Source organism: Octopus bimaculoides, chromosome 5, assembly GCF_046866305.1.
Source record: "Octopus bimaculoides isolate indiv1 chromosome 5, ASM4686630v1, whole genome shotgun sequence".
Classification (NCBI taxonomy): domain Eukaryota; kingdom Metazoa; phylum Mollusca; class Cephalopoda; order Octopoda; family Octopodidae; genus Octopus; species Octopus bimaculoides.
The window spans coordinates 68,997,067-69,017,370 of NC_142932.1; the positions used below are offsets into that span (position 1 = coordinate 68,997,067).

The following is a 20,304-nucleotide window of genomic DNA, read 5'->3' on the forward strand; positions in this document are numbered from 1 at the left end:
TGTCCAAGGTGTCACAAGGTGGGACTGAACCCAGAGCCATGTGGTTGGGAAACAAGCTTCTTACCACACAGTTACACCTGCACATTTACTCATAGAAATTAGAACTGCTTGACAAATTTCATTTTAGGATATAAGATTGGTTAGAATTGGATTTTTTAGCTTTTATGATTCCAATACTCAACCAGTGACTTATTCAAACAGGTTTAGGATTCATCATATGCAATATAGGGAAGATAAATAGCTCCCAACCCCTAGAAAGAGATGCAAGTGGAACTTACTTCGATAGTATGTTGCTGATCAATACCATTACTGTGCATCTGGCGTAGAATATATTCACTGAACTCTCCAACTTGACCCTTAGCACCAATAACAGGACTAGGGGGCAGACTTTTAGGAGGTCCACCATCTTCCTGAATCCAACGGTGGTTTCTGACTTGCTGAATTGTGTACCGTTTGGCTGGATCCAACACCAGCATTTTACGGATCAGTTGTTCACATTCTGAAAGAGAGCGAGAGAGAAGAGGAGAGAATATTACCAATGTTGGTTTAAGCATTCAGGAAAAGATGGTAAGGCAAAGAATGAGCAGAATCAGGGCTAGGAAGATAGAGGGGAGATAAAAGAAAAATGGGGTTCTTTTAAGAATTGGGTGTGGCAACACTCATATCAGACCAAACTTTGGTGAGGAGTTAATGAGGAAACTTTTACATGGGCACCAAACCTGCATGAAATAACCAAATCTCTCTAAACTCATATTTTCTCATCTCAAAATAGAAAGAACATACTAAATATTATAACCTTAGTTACACTTTGAGTTAATAAAAGAAGGGATGGCTACAAATGGAAGCCTTTGCTTGCTGGTCTGCTGGATGAGCAACAACCAATTATGATGACCATAAACAGCTGTCCCTGTCATTCAATGTCTCCCTATGCTATAATGTCAAGTGTGACCCTATAATGCCAGGTGTAACAATGGTCACACCTAGCATTATACTGGTTTCAATTTTGGCACAAGGCTAGTAAGTTCAAACCCCAGTGCTCAACTGGTACTTATTTTATCGATTTCAAAAGAACGAAAGGCAAAGTCGACTTCAACAGAATTTGGACTCAGAACGCAAAGACAGATGAAATGCTAAGTATTTTGCTTGGTGTGCTAATGATTCTGCCAGCTCACCACCTCACACTTGACATTAAACCATAAAAACAAAGAGATCATCATATAATCACTCTACACAGCACCTTTACCACAATCAGGTGTAAATAAACTACTCTAAATGTATTATTCTTATTTCACATTAATCTGAAGAGGATTAATCATATTATTTCACATTAATTTGAAGAGGAAGCAGCAGCAGTGCCTAAAGATTGACTAGATCCTTTGAGAAGTGAGGACAGAAATAGAGAAAATGTGGACAGGGAGAGAGAGTTACAGTGTGAATATTATAAGCTAATACATTAAAAAATTAATTAGGTTGAAAATCAGGACTTACCAGTTGACATAAAAAATGGAATTCTAAATCGACCAGAAAGTACACGATACCGTAGAGTCTGAAGATTGTCTCCATCAAATGGCAAAGCACCACAAACAAGGACATATAAAACAACACCCAGACTCTATAAGAGAAAAGAAAATGAATTAATACATTTCAGTAAATAACTTTTGTTTATACATGCATGTACATATCAAATCTGTGCGTGTGTGTATGTAGTGATAAACAGTAGTAATAATTAATGATAAATGTTATATAAGAGTTTCCCTTTTTCAGAGGAGCAGAGTTCAAAATCAGAAAATATCCCAGAATGAATACAGAAGTGTGGTCAAAATATTCAGAAGAGACAAATTCTTACCCATATATCAATCTGTGGACCAAGATAATTCTTGCCTTCAAACACCTCTGGAGCAGCATAAGGTGGGCTTCCACACCAAGTGTTCAGATGTTCATTTGGCTTGTAATAGTTGGCAAATCCAAAATCTATACAATGGAACAACATTTAAGAATTACACATGTCAAAGCGGCAGAGATTAAGTGGATGTATATATATATATATATGTATATATATATATATATATATATGAGAGAATGAAGGAAAAAATCAATAACAGAGGAGGACAGGTGGTGTAAACAACAAAAGGATGTATTAGTATGACGCTCGAGAATACGGAAAGTCTTTAACGTTTCGAGCTACGCTCTTCAACAGAAAGAATACGGAGAAAACAAGGAGAAAAACACGGAGAAAAAAAATTGAATGGTGTTGGTCAACAGTCTATCATAGCTTCTGCTTGACTATGCTGCTGTTCAACAGTCTAGACTGTTGAACAGCAGCATAGTCAAGATGGTATGTTTTCTTCTCTTACTCTTGTTTTTTGCACACATCTACAAAATGACTTTCTAAAATGAAATTCCATTATGCAGCTGAGGAGTACATTTTCATTGTACATTTTATGTTGTGTTCTCACTACATGAATAAATGAAGTTTGTACGAAATGTACGTACTGCTATAACCCATTGAATTTTTGTTGCTTTTCTTCAAATATATATATATATATATAGACTCACACAGACACACACAAGTGAGTGCCCAAACATAAAGGTACTCAACCAATTTATTGGGAATTACATGTATCGATCAAAACAGTTTGAATCAAATTCGTTGGTACCCTTGAGTTTCAAAATTCAAAATGGCTGATAACTAGCATTGTGCTTGAAACTTAAGAGTACCAACGAATTTGAATCAAACTGTTTTATATATATAACGACAAATAAGAAAACGGAGAGAATATAACATCTGTTTTCTTATTTGCCGTATAAATCAAGGGTAAACCACTTGTTACCCCTGCCCATATATAATACCCAACTGCGAGATTGCTATGCAATAACTAGCACTTGGATATGAATAATTGGGTACACTACCAGCAGTATATTGAATAGGTACTATCCCTTAGTTGGTTTCTCAACCTCTAACTCATACAGAAATATATATATATATATATATATATATATATATATATATTAAACATCAGAAAACATCCCAGAATGAATACAGATGCGCACACAGACATGTATATATATGGCATTAACAAGATTTAAAACCTCAAGGGATGTTTCAGAGGAGACTTAACTTTTACAAAACTTCAACTAATTGTGCAGGAATAACAAAAATATTTTTCAAACTTCATGTCTATTTGGAAATAGTTAAGGTTTATTCTAGAGATGTTTAGTCAACTTTATGTTCTGAATTCAAACTCTGTTGCATTTTACTTTAGTTTTTCCCTAGGACTCACAAAATAATACCATTTATGAACTGGAGTTGATGTCATTCACTACTCCATTCACTACAAAAAAGTGACATGTGCCTAGGTTACAAATCATTATTATTAGTATGTATATGTACATAGTGATTACTAATTGCCAGAACAAGGACCAATTCATTATTCAGCCAAGATATTACACCTGGCTGCCTCAAACGTATAATGAAAGCTTTCTTCCACTACCAAGCAAGAAAGAGAAGAAACTTGTTTTACAAACAAAACACAAGTAACCTGTTTAGAAGAGAAGTGACTAAAAAGAAAAAAAAAAAGGAAACAGATACAAAGTAGTGGGGGTGGGGGTGGGGGAAGGGATTTACTAGTTTCAGTGGCACTACAAAATACACCTAGTTCTTACTGTAAGGTGGCTTGTGACAAGTAGGAGGACATCCAGCTGTAAAAAGCTATGTCATGGGAGCATGATGTACTGTGTCATGCCAGCCTGATATGCTGTGTCATGTGGGCATGAAAAAGCAGATGTTAAAAAAAAAAAAGAAAAAGAAAAAATCCACCCCACCCATATACTCTAAGTACTCATTAATATTGGAGAGCAATAAGAAACCTATTTTTCATTACATTAAAGCAAATTTAATAGTTCTTATTTTTTTGAGATTTTATTGTTTATTTTTAATTATCTATTCCATTTGCTTTTCTATGCTGACATGTGTGTGTATGTACACAACAAATATACAAATTACAAGAAAATTTTGATGAAATTTTAATTTTTTTCATTGGTTTGGTTTAGAGGAAAGAACTGTGCACCACTGTCCATTCCAGCTGGTGACAACAATACAGTAAAGGAGAAAAAGAAGAAAGTAAATTAAAAATATAAAAGAAAAAAATTAGAAAATATAAACTTACCTGCAATCTTAATGTTCATATTAGCATCAAGGAGTAAATTTTCAGCCTAGAGAACAGAATCAAAAATAAGTTTATTAGCAGAGAAACAATGTAGAAGCTATACAAGATTCTGCATCATTTAATGTGGAGTTTATCAATAGCAGCAAGAACTGGAAAAATCTTGGAAAATTTCTATATTTTATTGCTTGGTTACACCTCACTGGAAAACCCCAGGTCATATCCAACTTTGGGAGGGGAGATTGTAGTCAGATTGTTTCCAGTACATAACAGGTACTTTATCAACATTGAGAGGATGAAATGTGAAAATGGGATCTGACATAAATACCAGTCAATATTGGTTTCAAATTTTGGTACAAGGCCAGCGATTTGAGGGGCAGGTTAAGTTAATTACATCATCCTTAGTACTCAATTGGTACTTATTTTATCAAACCTGAAAGGATGAAAGGCAAAGTCAACCTCGGTGGAATCTGAACTCAGAACATAAAGATGGACAAACCGCTGCTAAACACTTTGCCCAGTATGCTAATGATTAGGCCAGATTGCCACTTTATGGTTTCAAATTTTGCTAAACTGGTTCTCTATCGACCATGGAAAGATGAAAAGCAAGGTTGACATTGGTGGAATTTGTACTCAGAATGTGAAGACAGATGAAATGTTCCAAAGCATTTTGCTCGTAGTGCTAACAATTCTGCCAGCTGACCGCCTTAATTTCACCAATCAGTATTGCTAACCATTATTATGTTCCACTCCAAAGATTCTATCACACAGCTGTTCTAATTATCTTTTTATCTTTTGCTTCAGTCATCTGAGTGAGGCCATGCTGGGGGCATCATCTTGGAGGGTTTTAGTTGAATAAATTGACTTCAGGACTTACTTTTTAAACCCTAGTACTTATTCTATCAGTCTCTTTTGCTGAATCGCAAAGTTATGGGGCATACACACACCAACACCGGTTGTCAAATGGTGATGGGGGATAAACACAAAGATGCACACACACACACACACACACACACACACACACACACACACACATGATGGGCTTCTTTCAGTTTCCATCTACCAAATCCACTCACAAGGTTTTGGTTGTCTTGACGCTATAGTAAAAGACACTTGCCCAAGGTTCCATGCAGTGAGACTGAACCCAGGACCATGTTGTTGGGAAGCAAGCTTCTTACCACACAGCCACGCCTGTGCTTATGATTGTAAACATTCCTAATATAGGTACAAGGTCTCGCATTTTGACATTTTGCCTCTTGATGATGATGATGACATCATCACAGATGAATCATACCAATGAACAAACTATATGGTCATATGACGTCCTAGAAACAGTAACTAAATGCCCCTCAGACCACACACTCCTGTCTTACATAAAGAAAGGATATTCTTAAAATATTCACAGCTGATATACTTTGATGATTGATCTACTGTGTCACAGTTGACCCAGGACAAAAAGATCATATATATCTACTACCATAGTCAAGGCATGAATGCTACAACTTCACTCCCCACCATTTCTTTGCTCTATCAAAATAAGGTATGATAGTTAATATAAATAAAGACTGGCGTGTTTATAAATATTAAAAGAGTATGAAGATATGGTGAGTAGGCAGACACACAGACACATGCACAAAGAATCAAAACACAAACATGTACACACACACACACACACACACAGACCTATCTCCCAATGCACACTGTTCTAACGATAATTCAAAAGATATGTGTGGAGGGGAGAAGTCAGAGGAGTGAGCAATGGTAGTTACTGTAGCTGCAGTCTCAATAACAGCTGCACCTTCTGCTGCATCTGTTGGTGTTGATGTGTTGCATCATAACACAAGAGTTAAGAGGTGGGGTAGGCTTGCAGGCACAGGGGTAGATTTCCATAAATATTTTGTATAATGGAGGTTGGGAGGAGAGTTTGGTAGTGAGAGAATGGTGAGAGAGAGAGAGAGAGAGAGAGAGAGAGAGAGAGAGAGAGAGATAGGGAGAGAGAGAGAGAGAGAGATAGGGGGAGAGAGAGAGAGAGAGAGAGAGAGAGAGATAGGGAGAGAGAGAGAGAGAGAGAGAGAGAGAGAGAGAGAGAGAGAGAGAGAGAGAGAGAGAGAAAGAAGTAAAAAATGAAGTCATGAGAATTTACAGTCCCTCCTTCTAAATGATCTCTCCCTCTCTCATATATATATATATATATATATATATATATACGTGTGTGTGCGTGTGTGTGTCATACACAGAGACATTATACATATACACATATACTGTATACATAATATATAATAATATATATATATATATATATATATATAGATGTGTGTGTGTGTGTGTGTGTGTGTTTATAGAAAAACAAATTCAGCCATTTACACATACATATAAACACTGACACATCACAGTAGAGCTCCGAGAGAGGCCAAGTTGAATAGAACAACAGTGAAGTGTCTATTAGAAAGCATGTACAAGTGGCAATGATAAGTTAAACGGATTATCAAGGAGAGGAAGGGTGGAAGTGTGTTTATACAGTTACACATACAGACATAGAATAGAAAAGAATTAAAATGGAATCTGACTAAAACACAAAACAACAACAATAATAATAATAATAATGGTTTCAAATTTTACCACAAGGGCAGCTATTTTGGGGGAGGGGATCAGTCAATTACATCAACCCCAGTGTTTCACTGGTACTTAATTTACCAACCCTGAAAGGATGAAAGGCAAAGTCGACCTTGGCGGAATTTAAAGTATCTGCTGTGTGTGTTTACTGTTCCCAGCAAACCTGTCAAAGGACTAGCCTAGAATTACATCATGGATTTGCTGTTGCTGAAATATTCCAGCAGACCACACACACACACACACACACACACACACACACACACAGTTTCTCAGTATTGCGTTAACACACAAAGAATATTTAAAAAACAAGAATAACAACCTGCCAAGCAAAAACCACACACACACACAGCATGGTACTTTCTTTTTTATTTGAAACTCTTGTACAAGAGTTAAACGAAAAAATTCACACCTTATGAACATTTGGCAACAGTCTTTCTTCCTGTTCCATCCCAACCCTCCATTTAGTTGTTAACTTATTATTATTAAGGTGGCAAGCCAGAAGAATCGTTAGTGTTGAACAAAATGCTTAGTGGCATTTCTTTCAGATCTTTACATTCAAATGCTGTCAAGGTCAACTTTGCCTTTCATCCCTCTGGAGTTGATAAAATAAAATACCAGTCAAGGACCAGGGTTGATGTAATCAACTTGTTCTTCACATCACCTCAAAATTACTGGTCTTATGTCCAAATTTGAAACTATTATTATTATTATTAGTTTTTGTTAGAGCATCAGACAAGATATTTTACAGCATTTGCTCTGAGTCTTTAAATCCTGAGTTCAAATCCCACTGAAGTTAACTATGCCTTTTGTCCTTCAGAGTCAATAAAATAAAGTATCAGTTTAGTACGGGAGTTGATGGAATTCCAATTTACCAGTAGTATTGGTAAAATGGTAAGATACCACTGGCTTGAGGCAACAGCAGTATTTATAAAACTCTGTAACAACACTAAATAGTAAGATCCCCAGATGGATTTGACATCAAATTCAAAGTACCTCAGGGTGATGCACTGATACCTTTTCTCTTCATGATCACTATGAATTATGTCCTCAGAACATCACTTGACAATCTAAATAGTCTTAGTTTTACACTTGCAAAAAGAAGATTGATCGGACATCTAGCTCAGAAAATAACTGATGTAGACTATGCTGATGAATTAGCTTTGACACAATACCAAACTCTACCCAATTACTTCATGGTCTAGAATTAGCTGCACATGATGTTGGACTACTTGTTAATCTTAGTAAAAACCAAACTCATTGTTCTCAATCAACAAGGATCCATCATCAACATCAGCAGAGATCCCATCAGTCAAGATGATGATTTCATGTACCTCAGTTCTGAGATAACCTGAACTAAAAAAAGACATAAACCCTAGGATAGCCAAAGCATGGTTGGCATTAAACAAATTGGATGTTGTCTGGAAATTAAACTTGTCAGACAACTTTAAGAGGAATTTTTTTTTTTTGCATCTGTAGAGTCTGTCCTTTCATATGGAGCAACATCCTGGACATGGAGAACTTAGACCTGAATGTTTAGAGCAGTCTTAAACATATCTTGGGGTCTCATACCACCAAAAAACAGCTGTATGGAAATATCCAGCTTGTTTCTATCATTATACGGGAAAGGTGTTTGCACTTTGTAAGATATTGCTGGTAAGCTAAACAAGAGCTGGCAAGTGACTGACTGCTATGGATACCAAAGCATGGCCATACTAGAGCAGGTTGTCTAAACAGTGTATGTAGATCAACTCACAAGAGACACTGGATGCTTCCATGAAGAGACCTATCCCAACTAATGCAGGACTGGTATGCACAGGTTAAAAATAACCGAGCAAGCATGACCAGATAATGATCAACACCTTCTAAAATGTCAGGCCTTTTACAACTGCTTGTTGTTCCTAATAACAAGTAATTTAACCTTGCTTCTCATCTATTCCCAGTTATCCACCACAGGGAGCATTTTCAGGTAAGTTCTATCATAATGCACTCTGTCCCTCCCATTCTATCTCTTCCCTGGCTCAGTAATATTTATTCTATAATTCTCTCAACAACTATCATCAACTCTCACAACTTTATATCTCTTCTCATCATCATACTCAATCTCTCTCAACTAGATACTTATACAAAGAAAGTTTGTTTGCATGTTGACTGCTAATAACAGTAAATAAAATGAAAATAATTTAGGCTTTCTGTGTGTTTTCTACTAATATGGCCTCCAACATGTTCACTATGGTCTTTTTTTTTTCTACAAATGGGTTTAGGTAGGGTGGATAAATTACTAATACAATTTGTAGTGCAGAAGCGTGGAAGTTGTAAACATAATTTATGGACACCCTGTATATATATATATATATATATATATATATATATATATATATATTCTCTTACATATAATATCACCTATATTCTTGAATTATAAGGGTCATTTTACAGGTTGCTTTTTGTTGCAAGTTAAATTATAATTATTGTATGTATGCCATGATGTTATTCTGATAGCAAAAATTATATTTCCAAAATTACCTGTAATATGACAGGCGATACTCTAGTTACCTCACAATTTGCATACAATTTCAAGACAAGAAATGTATGTTCTATTTTTTTCCTTTTTACTTCAGTAACATGACTGTGACCATCTTGGGGCAGTACCTTAGTTCAACAAATCAACCCAAATACTTATTTTTAAATATTATACTTATTCTGTTGCTCCCTTTTGATGAATTGCCAAGTCATGGGGATGTAAACAAACTAGTACTGTTTGTCAAGTAGGAGTGGGGACAAACGCACACACACACACACAATGGGCTTCAGCACAATATCTGTCAAGCAAATTCACTCACAAGGCGTTTGGTCAGCCCAGTACTATATAAAGATCACTTTCCCAAGGTGCTGTGCACTGGGATTAAACTCAAAAGCTTGTGTTTGCAAATTAGCTTCTTAATCACAGAGCTACGCTCCCTTTCCCTTTTCTCTCTTTCCAGGAAACTAAAGAAAAACAAATGAAAGAATTGGTTCAACAATTAAGATATTTTTCATTCTTGGAATATTACCATGTTTTTAACCATGTTGTGATTTGAGACTCACAAACTGGATACTTGTAGCTTCTTAGTTAACAAGAATGCTGCAGTTTAATTAGTTTCCAACCTTTAATCATTGATTCCATTGATGGAGTGCCAACTTTTAGTAGATATGTTCTTCAAGAAAGAATTTAAAAGGTTTTCTTTCATCTTTCAAATGCTGAGAGACTCATAAAACTTATGGTACACTACAGGTACAAGCATGGCTGTGTGGTAAGAAGTTTTCTCCCCAACCACACAGTTTTAGATTCAGTCCCACTAAATGAGAGCTGGCAACAGAAAGGATATATGGTCTTAGAAAATCTGACTCAATAAGTGGACATTATAACAATGATTACACACACAAAGATACACATTAGATTATTATGTGTTTGAAAAACAGTGAAAATCAAAGTAACAATGTGTATATCTATTTTTATCATGTTCAAGTAGATTGAAACATGAACATGGCTCTTCACTGTTGGATTTCATCCCAGACAACAACATCTCCTTAAAGACAATGTGTAGAAGAACATGTTCACTACAAGTGATGTCAGTGGACAATTAGACACCAGTGTTTCAATGTGGTTGCACCTCCTCAGTAATTGACACTAACTGGCTCTTTGGAGTTATTTAGGAACAACTGTTCCTATCTATAAAAAGTAATAAACAAAAAAAGCTGATGCCAAACTGATTATTAAATAATAAAAGGCATGCAAAACAGCAATCAACAAAACAATGTATACATCATTCTTAACATGTTCTGGCACACTTAAACATTGAACATTAATGTTTAAGCCTGCTGGAATGTGTTAAGAATGGCTGTACTCATCAATACATACACATACAGGTATCCCCTGTATTATAGAAATGTTGCATTCCTGTCTTAATGTGATGCTTTTGTTATGAACAATGTATTTTCAACAGACTTCTATGGAACATGGAACTCAACAATCCACATTTTAGAATTCCGGCTTACAGTTAAATTTTCAGGAATGTAACATTCCTATAATGTGGAAGAAGCCTGTACACACACACACACACTAAAATACAAAGAACATAGTGCCAAAAGTGGTAACTCAATATCTAAAGATACATTGTTAAGGGATATTTAGTATCCCTTAACAAAAAGCAACCCAGCTAAAACTGTGCCCTCCGTGTGCAGATATTTGTAAATAGCCTAATACTGCACTGATGACCTATCTTTATTTCTGATTGGTCCCTTTACTATTATAGCTGAGAATTCAGTTCAATGTCACACCTCAAATTCCCAGTAAATAACCAAAATGTGAGGGTGTGGGTGTGGATGAGCATGCATGCGTGTGTGTGTGTGTGTGTGTGTGTGTGTGTGTATATTTATATATATATATATATATATATATATATATATATATATACACACACACACACATGCATGCTCATCCACACCCACACCCTCACATTTTGGTTATTTACTGGGAATTTGAGGTGTGTGTATATATATATATATATATATATATATATATAGTTCAAATTTACAGTAAACAAAAGACGAAGACTGGTGAAGGAACAACATGCAGGTGTATTAGTTTAACACATAGGAGAATGGAAACATCTTTGACATTTTAAGCCTATGCTCTTCAACAGAAAGGGTTGAAGGAAAAAAAAAAACGGAGAGAGAAGAAAATGAAGAGAGAAAAAGTGTGTAGGGATTAAAGGTTCAACATGATAAAAAAAAAAAATATATATATATATATACATACACACAACCAGAGAATACAACAAATTTAAAAACAGCATAAATATTTTTGTGAATATAAGCCATTAAATACGAAAGAGGAAACAGACCAGAGCAAATCACTAAATACAGTGTGTGGCACAAAATCCTCCCTTATTTTACGCGGCCATGAGAGTGATGCTTGTGTAACTGTATAACAGTGTCCATATAGCTAATGTTTGATATGTTTGTTTTTAGTTACCATCATGGTTTAAATTGATGTGGGCTTGCTGTTTTAACACTTATTAAGGAAGGCTAATTTGGGTGGGATTTTTGCCCACTCTCTATTAGAGGAAACATAGACCAAAATAAACTATGTGTCATACCTTTAAATCTCTGTGGACAACACGCATATTATGACAGTACTCCACAGCAGAAAGAATCTGCCAGAACTTTTTCCTTGCTTCCGACTCAGACATGCGACCTTTCTGTGCAATATAATCTAAAGAAACAAAAAAATTACAAATACATTTAATCAACAAATATGTTTAATAACAAATATATTTGATTAACAAACTGTTACACAGAGTGGAATACACACATAAACACCAGCTTCAGAGACTCAAAGAACATCCTTCAATGAAGGATCTGACAATGTATATTTATTCAACACAATATATATTTATACACACATGTATGTGTGTGTGTGCATATATATATATATATATATATATATATATATATATATATATATATATATATATATATATATATATACATATACATATATAGATGAGGGCAAGTCAGAAAGTAATGCAATTTTTTCACCCTTGTATACTGCTGATGTCATAAAAAATAAACTTTAGAGAGAATGTGGAATAATTCTTTTTTCTTTTTTGGAATTGGATCTTGAAGTACATATAAAGCTACAAATAATAGCATGTACATGTTGTCATGTATACAGGAGATGTAGGTTCATACCACATGGGCAGCCTTCAATTTTCAGGGGTTTTCAAACCTAATATTTACATATTTGCTCAGACTTGTGCCTTGGAGGGTAACTTTCTAGGTGCAATTCCATGGTCATGCATGACCGAAGGTGGCCCTATCCTAACCTATCTCTATATATTTATATATTATTATAATACAACAAGCCTTACAAAAAACTACTACCCAGGGTTTCCTGGTCAAAATATTCATTTTGCCATTCATCAAAATGGTGAAAACAACAAGATGGTACAAGTTCGTTTTGCCATGACAGCATGGATTTCTGAGGCATTGTTTTACAACTGCATACCCATCTATTGCTAGATCATACCTAGTTTTCAAGCAAGCAATGTCTTATTCCATGTAATTTTGAAAGTACAAAGCAAGTGGATGACTTATTGACAGAAGAACTGACAAAAACAACACTGCCCATACATCACAACTTTTGTAAAAGTGAGCAAAATATAAACAGACACATGCAAGCATAAGGACACAGTCCTGTACTATACATTTTACACATAAATATGGCAACTTAAAACTCTGAAATACCATTACAAATTCTTAACACACCATCTCTAATAACGCTCTCATGATGATCTCATTTATTTATTACATTACTTAAAAACAGTCAGTTTGAACCCTAGAAACTAGTGGCAGCCCCTGAAGGGCTGGTGTCAAAAGGGTTAAAGCTGCCCTGAAAAGAACAAAAGGATAATTCTGTATTATTTACCATTTTATAAGGAACACCTGGCAAATGAACCTGTTCATTTTTCTTTAGATAGTGAAAGGGTTAAAATCATGAAGCTGCAACTTTAAGTCCTTTGACCTGACCAGCAACATTGTATGGGTGTGAAACAAGTGAGGGTGCTTGAGATGACCTGCTACAGATGAACTGTAAATTAGTTGAGTGGCCTGTAGAACAGATGACTTGGTGCAGGAGGATAAGGGAGTAGAATAAAAGTTGGTGACAGTGATTAGACAGTAAAAATTACAATATTTTGGCCATGTTATCTCTGACTGCATCTTTAGTGGCTGGATGGATGGAAATTGTCTCACAGGTGACAAAGATGAAGAATGAATGATGACATCAAGGACTAGATGGAGAGGACCCTGGGAGAACATACAGCTGTAGTACAACACTGTTGTGTGTAGTGAGATGTGGTGGGTGTGCCAAAGTCTCTAAGCCCCCCCCCCCCCCCCCTTCACACCCTATCCATAAAAATAATAATAAAACACGCATAGTCCTACAGACTCACTCATTCATTCATGCATTTAAATGCTAAGCTAAAATTCTTCGACTGAAATCAAAATTTTAAAATTAAAATCAATTAAAAATGCAGTTATATATTTAAGAGATGAGGAATTATGTACATTATTTACATTCGACGGATATTTGTCCTCATCTTGTTTGTTGTTAACACAATGTTTTGGCTGATATACCCTCCAGCCTTCATCAGGTGTCTTGGGGAAATTCCGAACCTGGGTTCTCATTCCTAAGGTATTTTTCGATGTTGTTATTATTATTGTTATTATTGACCTGAATAATAATAATAATAATAATAATAATAATAACAACAACTACATTGAAAAATACCTTAGTAATGAAAACCCAAGTCTGAAATTTCCCCAAGACACCTGAAGAAGGCTGAAGGGTATATCAGTTGAAACATTGTGTTAACAACAAACAAGATGAGGACAAATATCCATCGAATGTAAATAATGTAATTAAAAATGTGTAGCTGAAATTTTACTAAATATAAAATTTCTTTGTTTAAATTCAAAATTTCATTTCAGATCTGACCCACTCCAGCACCCCATTTCAGTTTTAGGAGACAAAATAAAAGTTCCTGAGTATATAGCACATTAAGAAGTCAGTTCCTGAAATGTGTAAACTTACCAAATATCTCTCCTTTTGGGGCATATTCTGTCACCAAATAGAGCATTTTCTTAGTTTCCATCACCTGCAAAATAAAAAAAGAAGGGCAGGGCTTAAGAAAAAATCCCAAATAAAGCATATAAAAAATATAGGTGCAGGTATGGTTGTGTGGATATTGGAGTTGGGATTCTCTTTGTGGAACTGGTAAATGGAAACAGTATGGAAGCTGTGTGTGTGTGTTTGTGTGTGAATGTTTACATTCTACATCCATACATGAAAAAGATTAAGCAAAACACACACACACACAACCACCCCACCAAAAGTGAAATTGTTAGATTTGTTGACATTACCTGTTGATAAATCGCCCCATAGCTCTGCACTTTCAAAGTGAAAAAAAAATCCCCTTACTTATGTATCTGGCTGTAAAACAACGTCTCAGAATGTATTCATTCAATATATACTAGCATGGAAACTAAATGATAAATGCTAAATTCTCTGATGATAGGAATTTGTGAATAGAAATTGATTGTTAAACTGATAAATGCTTTTATTTGGTTATTCCGATTCAACTTAATAGAAGTTAGATGGAGTTGGCCTATTTGTGACTACACAGGCATCTAAAACAATTAGCAAAAGCATGGAACATGTCACCAAATCAAACCCAATGTGAATAACTATGGTTGTTTGTCAAGTGCAGCACTAATTTTTATGATCTCCACTGGGTTACAAAGTCAAACAGGGTATGATTTGAAGGAGATTTATCTGCAATTTCTAACACTTTAAACAACCACATAGAGAGGCTCCTCACTAGCTTGAGTGAAGTAAAGATTTGTCTTCTGTGTGCTGCTTGACATGATTTTAATCACATGGAGGTTACTTTTGTGTTGTATACAGGGTCAGCAGATGTCTGGAGCAGAAATACCACCCTTAACGTTAAACCTGATACAGGTGATGTAACTGAATACATCGTAAATATGTAGCTTAAATGAATCTGTGGGGGCAGGGGAGAGAGGGTCAAAAGTGTGAACATTTATGCTGATTAGTGTTGTAGAGAGGAACATGATTAGAGAGACAGATGGAAAATGAAAGTTGGTAGTGAGGTGAGAGTGAGTTATAATAGCTTAACTAATTATAATTACTGGATTTAAGATTTATTAATAGTTTCTGGAACTGGAGAGTGATTGAAACGAGTTAAAAATAATTACATATTTTAATTTGTGATGGCATAATTTATATGAAATTGTACTGAAACACTGTATATGTGTCATCCAGCACTTAAGCAAGCCACCAAACTTTCTTTGGTACTGGACAAATTTTCCAGCAGAGATCTTAAAAGAGAGAGAGAGGTCACTTCTGTACAAAAGTGCTTTATCACCACATCACAGAGGCATGGAATTTGGCATATATACTTCAACATTGGAAGGATTCCAACATTGTCATTGTTAACAAAAACAAAGTTTGCTCTAACATTATGTTCACAGTACCTCTATTCATTATTGGAAAAATCTGGCCAAGGTTATTCTGCAAAGACTTGTACAGAAAATATCAGAAAACACTATACCAAAGTCACAATGTAGCTTCCACAGAGTCTATGGAACAGTGAGCATAAACTTCATTAGAAGGAAAACTTCAAGAGATGAACATCAGGATCAGTTCATTACCTTCATTACCTACGCATGAAAGGTTTTTGGTATTGCAAACAGGGAATTTTTGTAGGATGTTCTCAGAAAGTTTAGTCACTAGTCCCAAATTTTATTTGGGAATCTACACCAGTTCCATAGAGATGATGGCTGTATTTGTTGTTGATAGGTGCACTTCAGTATAAAAACTGGAATTAGACAAGGTCATCAGCTGGCTCCTGTATTATTTAATAGCTTCCACATCAGTGTCACAACGCTGCTATACAGATGGAAAGGGAAGAGAGAATTCCTGTTAAGTACAATTAATAGCTTCAACTGAAATTTAATGAGAATGACTTCAGCATCGGGCTACCATCAAGACTGGATTTGAACAAATCATTGTACTATGGTATGTGGATAACTGTATCTTCATAGCTGATACTACACTATGAGACATCATGAAAGAATGGTTAAACAGACACCTCCACTATGAGGTTTACAGTTTATATATGTGTATATTTATATGTGCAGATGTATGGTTAAACAGACAATTTAATTTCCAGAAAACTGAGGTCATTTGCTTGTAGCCCCCTGCTCTACCCTCTCTTCTTATTTTCATCAGAACAGCAACAATTTAAAAATCTGGCAGTATCAGTACCGATGACTGTTCACTGGACAGAGATTCTTAACTACCTTAAACAAGCCTTTGCATCCTCTGGAAGGCTCAAGAAGAAAAATCTTGACAACCTAGCCTCCACATGAAGGTTTGTCTACCAAGAATACTTATACAAATATGAAACATGGTCCATACATCACCAACATATTGAGACTCCTAAAGGCCTTTAATACCCTGTAGTCTTTAACACATGATCCTTTCACTCCTCTGGTGAGGTAGGTTTACAAAGAGAAATCTTCCCTAAATCAACAGCAGCAAAACTGAATCTATATGAAACAGAGCTTTGACTGAGATGAATCAAGTATGTATTACACATTCCTCATGTAGCATCTTCTGTGCCCACGTATACCACAGCCAAAGCTAAGCTGAAGGACCAAAGATGTGGTTCACAGGCTTCTTTGAAGAGCAACAACATTAATCTATAGAGCCCATAACACCAGTATAGAGGTGGCAATGCTAGACGCCCACATGCCATAGCATCAGTAAAGTGGTGTGGGGGTCATTGAGTGCAGCATGTGTTTGATCCACCAATCAGAATGTCAGTTACATCTGAAAGGAGGACAATATGCCTGTATCCAGTTCCAATTGTTTTGGCATGTTCTTGTAGAAATAGGAAGAAATTTCACAATGGAACAATCTCTAGTGTTGAAAATGATCATGGGCCATCAAAGTCAAAATGCAAGAACCAGAAGCTATACACTGCCAGTCAAGTGTTTACATATTGGATAAATTCAATGAATTAGATACCAAAAATGATGCACATTACCCAGATAGTGATTTGGAATCTGTTTCTGATAATGACAGGTACAGTGCAAAGTGAAGGCAATGACAGCGAAAATGATTTGAATAATGAATCCAAGGCAACAAGCAGGGTTTCACATTTTGGTCTGGCTGGTACAGCAAGGTGGAACATTGGCATTAAAACATTGATAATTACAAATAAAGTGTTTGCATGCTTTGTAGCCAAATGACACTGTTGAAATTGTATCATATATATATATAAATGTTTTGATAGCCTTGCTTCTAATCTCTGTCAGAACCAGGTACAAATAGCTAAGGAGTCCAGGCACAGGATGAAATAGCACCAAAGAGGTCAGGGCTTAAAGTGTTAACCCTTCAACCGTGGAAGATATTGCTAGTCACTTGTTATATTGGTGGACTCCCTGTTGGAAGGAAGTTGAATATATGGAGGAGGAGAGATTGATTTAGCAAAACCAGGAGTATCAAGAAAAGAGGAATTTATAGAGTAATATCTCATCTCTTTGACTAAACACTTATGTGTCCTGTTTGCAAATGAAGTTGTATATCAAGGATTGGGATGTGCAGTCATGAAAGAATCTGCAATTTAGGTCATCACTGGATTTGATGCAAGTAAGTATGGATGTAGATGTCCATGTGCACAAATAGATGGGAGTGCATATTAATTGATGTATGTAGGTTTGTGTATGTGTGCGCATGAATAACTGACTATATGTATGTATGTAGAGGAGAAACAAAGAAAGAATAGATGTGAATAAGCAAATAAGGAAACTGTCAAATGAACTTAAAAATGTCTTCAGCAGAAATACTTTGGAGGTTTAAATTATGATTGATTAAAAAATTATATAGAATAGATGGATAGAGTTAAATAGAGAGAGGAAGTTAACGAAATGTGGGCAGATATTTGACTTGGTGGTAAGTAAGTTTGACTGTAAAACTACATGGTTTTGAGTTTGATAGTACTCCAGGTTATGTGGTTGCACTTTACATAGATGTTGATTTGTCACTAGAAATCATAAAATCTAGTGAACCATTAACATGAGAGCCACTAAGAACCTGTCACCAGTGAAGTTATTCTTCACAAAAGTGCATGTCTGCCTGTCAGTCTATCTGTCGATATATAATGTAGGGTGTGAAGGTGCATGGCGTAGTGGTTATGGTATTTGGCTCACAATTGTAAGGTTGTGAGTTTGATTCCCAGTGGTGTGTTGCATTCTTGAGCAATATGCTTTATTTCCTGTTGCTCAAGTTGACTCAGCTGGCAAAAATGAGTTGTACCTGTAATTCAAAGGGCCAGCATAGTTACTTACATTCTATGTCATGCTGAATTCCCCCTGAGAACTACATGAACGGTACACATGTCTATGGAGTGCTTAGCCTCTTGCATGTTAATTTCACAAGCATGCTGTTTCATTGACTGGATGAACTGTAAACCTTGTTTTCGTAACTGATGTGCCAGTTTTGTTATATTTGTCCATGTAGGGAAAGTGGGTATATTAGAAGGGTGAAATGTGAAGCAGTATAAAGAAGAGGAAGCTTGTGAAATATATGTGTAATATATAGAAGTGAGAGAGTAAGAGAGAGAGCACATGAAATGTGAGTGTAATATACAGGAACATGTGTTAATAATTGGTGTCATACATAGAGGGAGGTTTGTAAGATGCATAGCATTTTCTGTGGTCTCAGGTCAACTTAATGCCATGTGAGTGAATATAGGAAGACAAAATCTGAAGAGACCGTAAAAGCCAGTCAGATGGACTGTATCTTTAATTCAATATCACATGCTGTGTCATGATGATTTTGATTAAGAATTATGTTAAGTATACATGTGTGTGTGTCTGTGTGTTGGAGGTGAGGTGGAGAGGGAGAGAGAAAGGAAAAGAGAAAAAGAGAGAACTTACCTGATACAGGCGAACAATGTGCGGGTGTTTCAGAAGTTTCATTATCTGAACTTCCCGGTGAACTTTCCTAAGATTGGCCTCATCCAGTTGCGTCTTGTCAATGATCTTGATAGCAACCTTTAAAAGAAACAAGCAAAGAGACATGTACATATATGTATATACATGTGCATGTGAGAGTGTGTGTGAGTGTCTATGTATGTGTACACACACACACACACTCTTGTTAGTTGTAGAACACAACTGTCACTACATATATCTGATCATTGTGTAACGCATGAAAATACTAGATTATTTCAATATTATAAAAACTGCAAATAATAAAACGTGAAAATGAAGGCTAAGTTGGAATTTCACTGATTAATATATAGTTCTATACACAATATATATACATACGTATATATATATATATATATATATATATATACATATATATACATATAAATACATATATATACATATAAATACATATATATACATATAAATACATATATATACATATAAATACATATGTACATATAAATACATATGTACATATAAATACATATGTACATATAAATACATATGTACATATAAATACATATGTACATATAAATACATATGTACATATAAATACATATGTACATATAAATACATATGTACATATAAATACATATATACATATAAATACATATATACATATAAATACATATAAATACATATATACATATAAATACATATATACATATAAATACATATATACATATAAATACATATATACATATATAAATACATACATATATAAATACATACATATATAAATACATACATATATAAATACATACATATATAAATACATACATATATATATATATATATATATATATATATATATATATATATATATATAAATATATATATATATACATATATATAAAAATTAAGGAATGGAGAAAACGCATGTTATAACTGCATACTTTATTCC

The 20,304-nt window shown here is 35.1% G+C and overlaps 1 protein-coding gene across 1 annotated transcript in view; it reads right to left on the minus strand.

The window, feature by feature from the left end:
- LOC106872502 (serine/threonine-protein kinase SIK1) overlaps nucleotides 1-20,304 on the minus strand; it is a 75,753-nt gene that overhangs the window by 12,086 nt on the left and 43,363 nt on the right. The window contains exons 2-8 of the mRNA XM_014919520.3: nucleotides 19,344-19,460; nucleotides 14,410-14,473; nucleotides 11,912-12,027; nucleotides 4,167-4,212; nucleotides 1,847-1,971; nucleotides 1,489-1,612; nucleotides 279-499 (exon numbers count right to left, since the gene is read on the minus strand). Coding sequence (XP_014775006.1) covers nucleotides 279-499; nucleotides 1,489-1,612; nucleotides 1,847-1,971; nucleotides 4,167-4,212; nucleotides 11,912-12,027; nucleotides 14,410-14,473; nucleotides 19,344-19,460 — 813 coding nt within the window. The remainder of the gene's footprint in view (nucleotides 1-278; nucleotides 500-1,488; nucleotides 1,613-1,846; nucleotides 1,972-4,166; nucleotides 4,213-11,911; nucleotides 12,028-14,409; nucleotides 14,474-19,343; nucleotides 19,461-20,304) is intronic.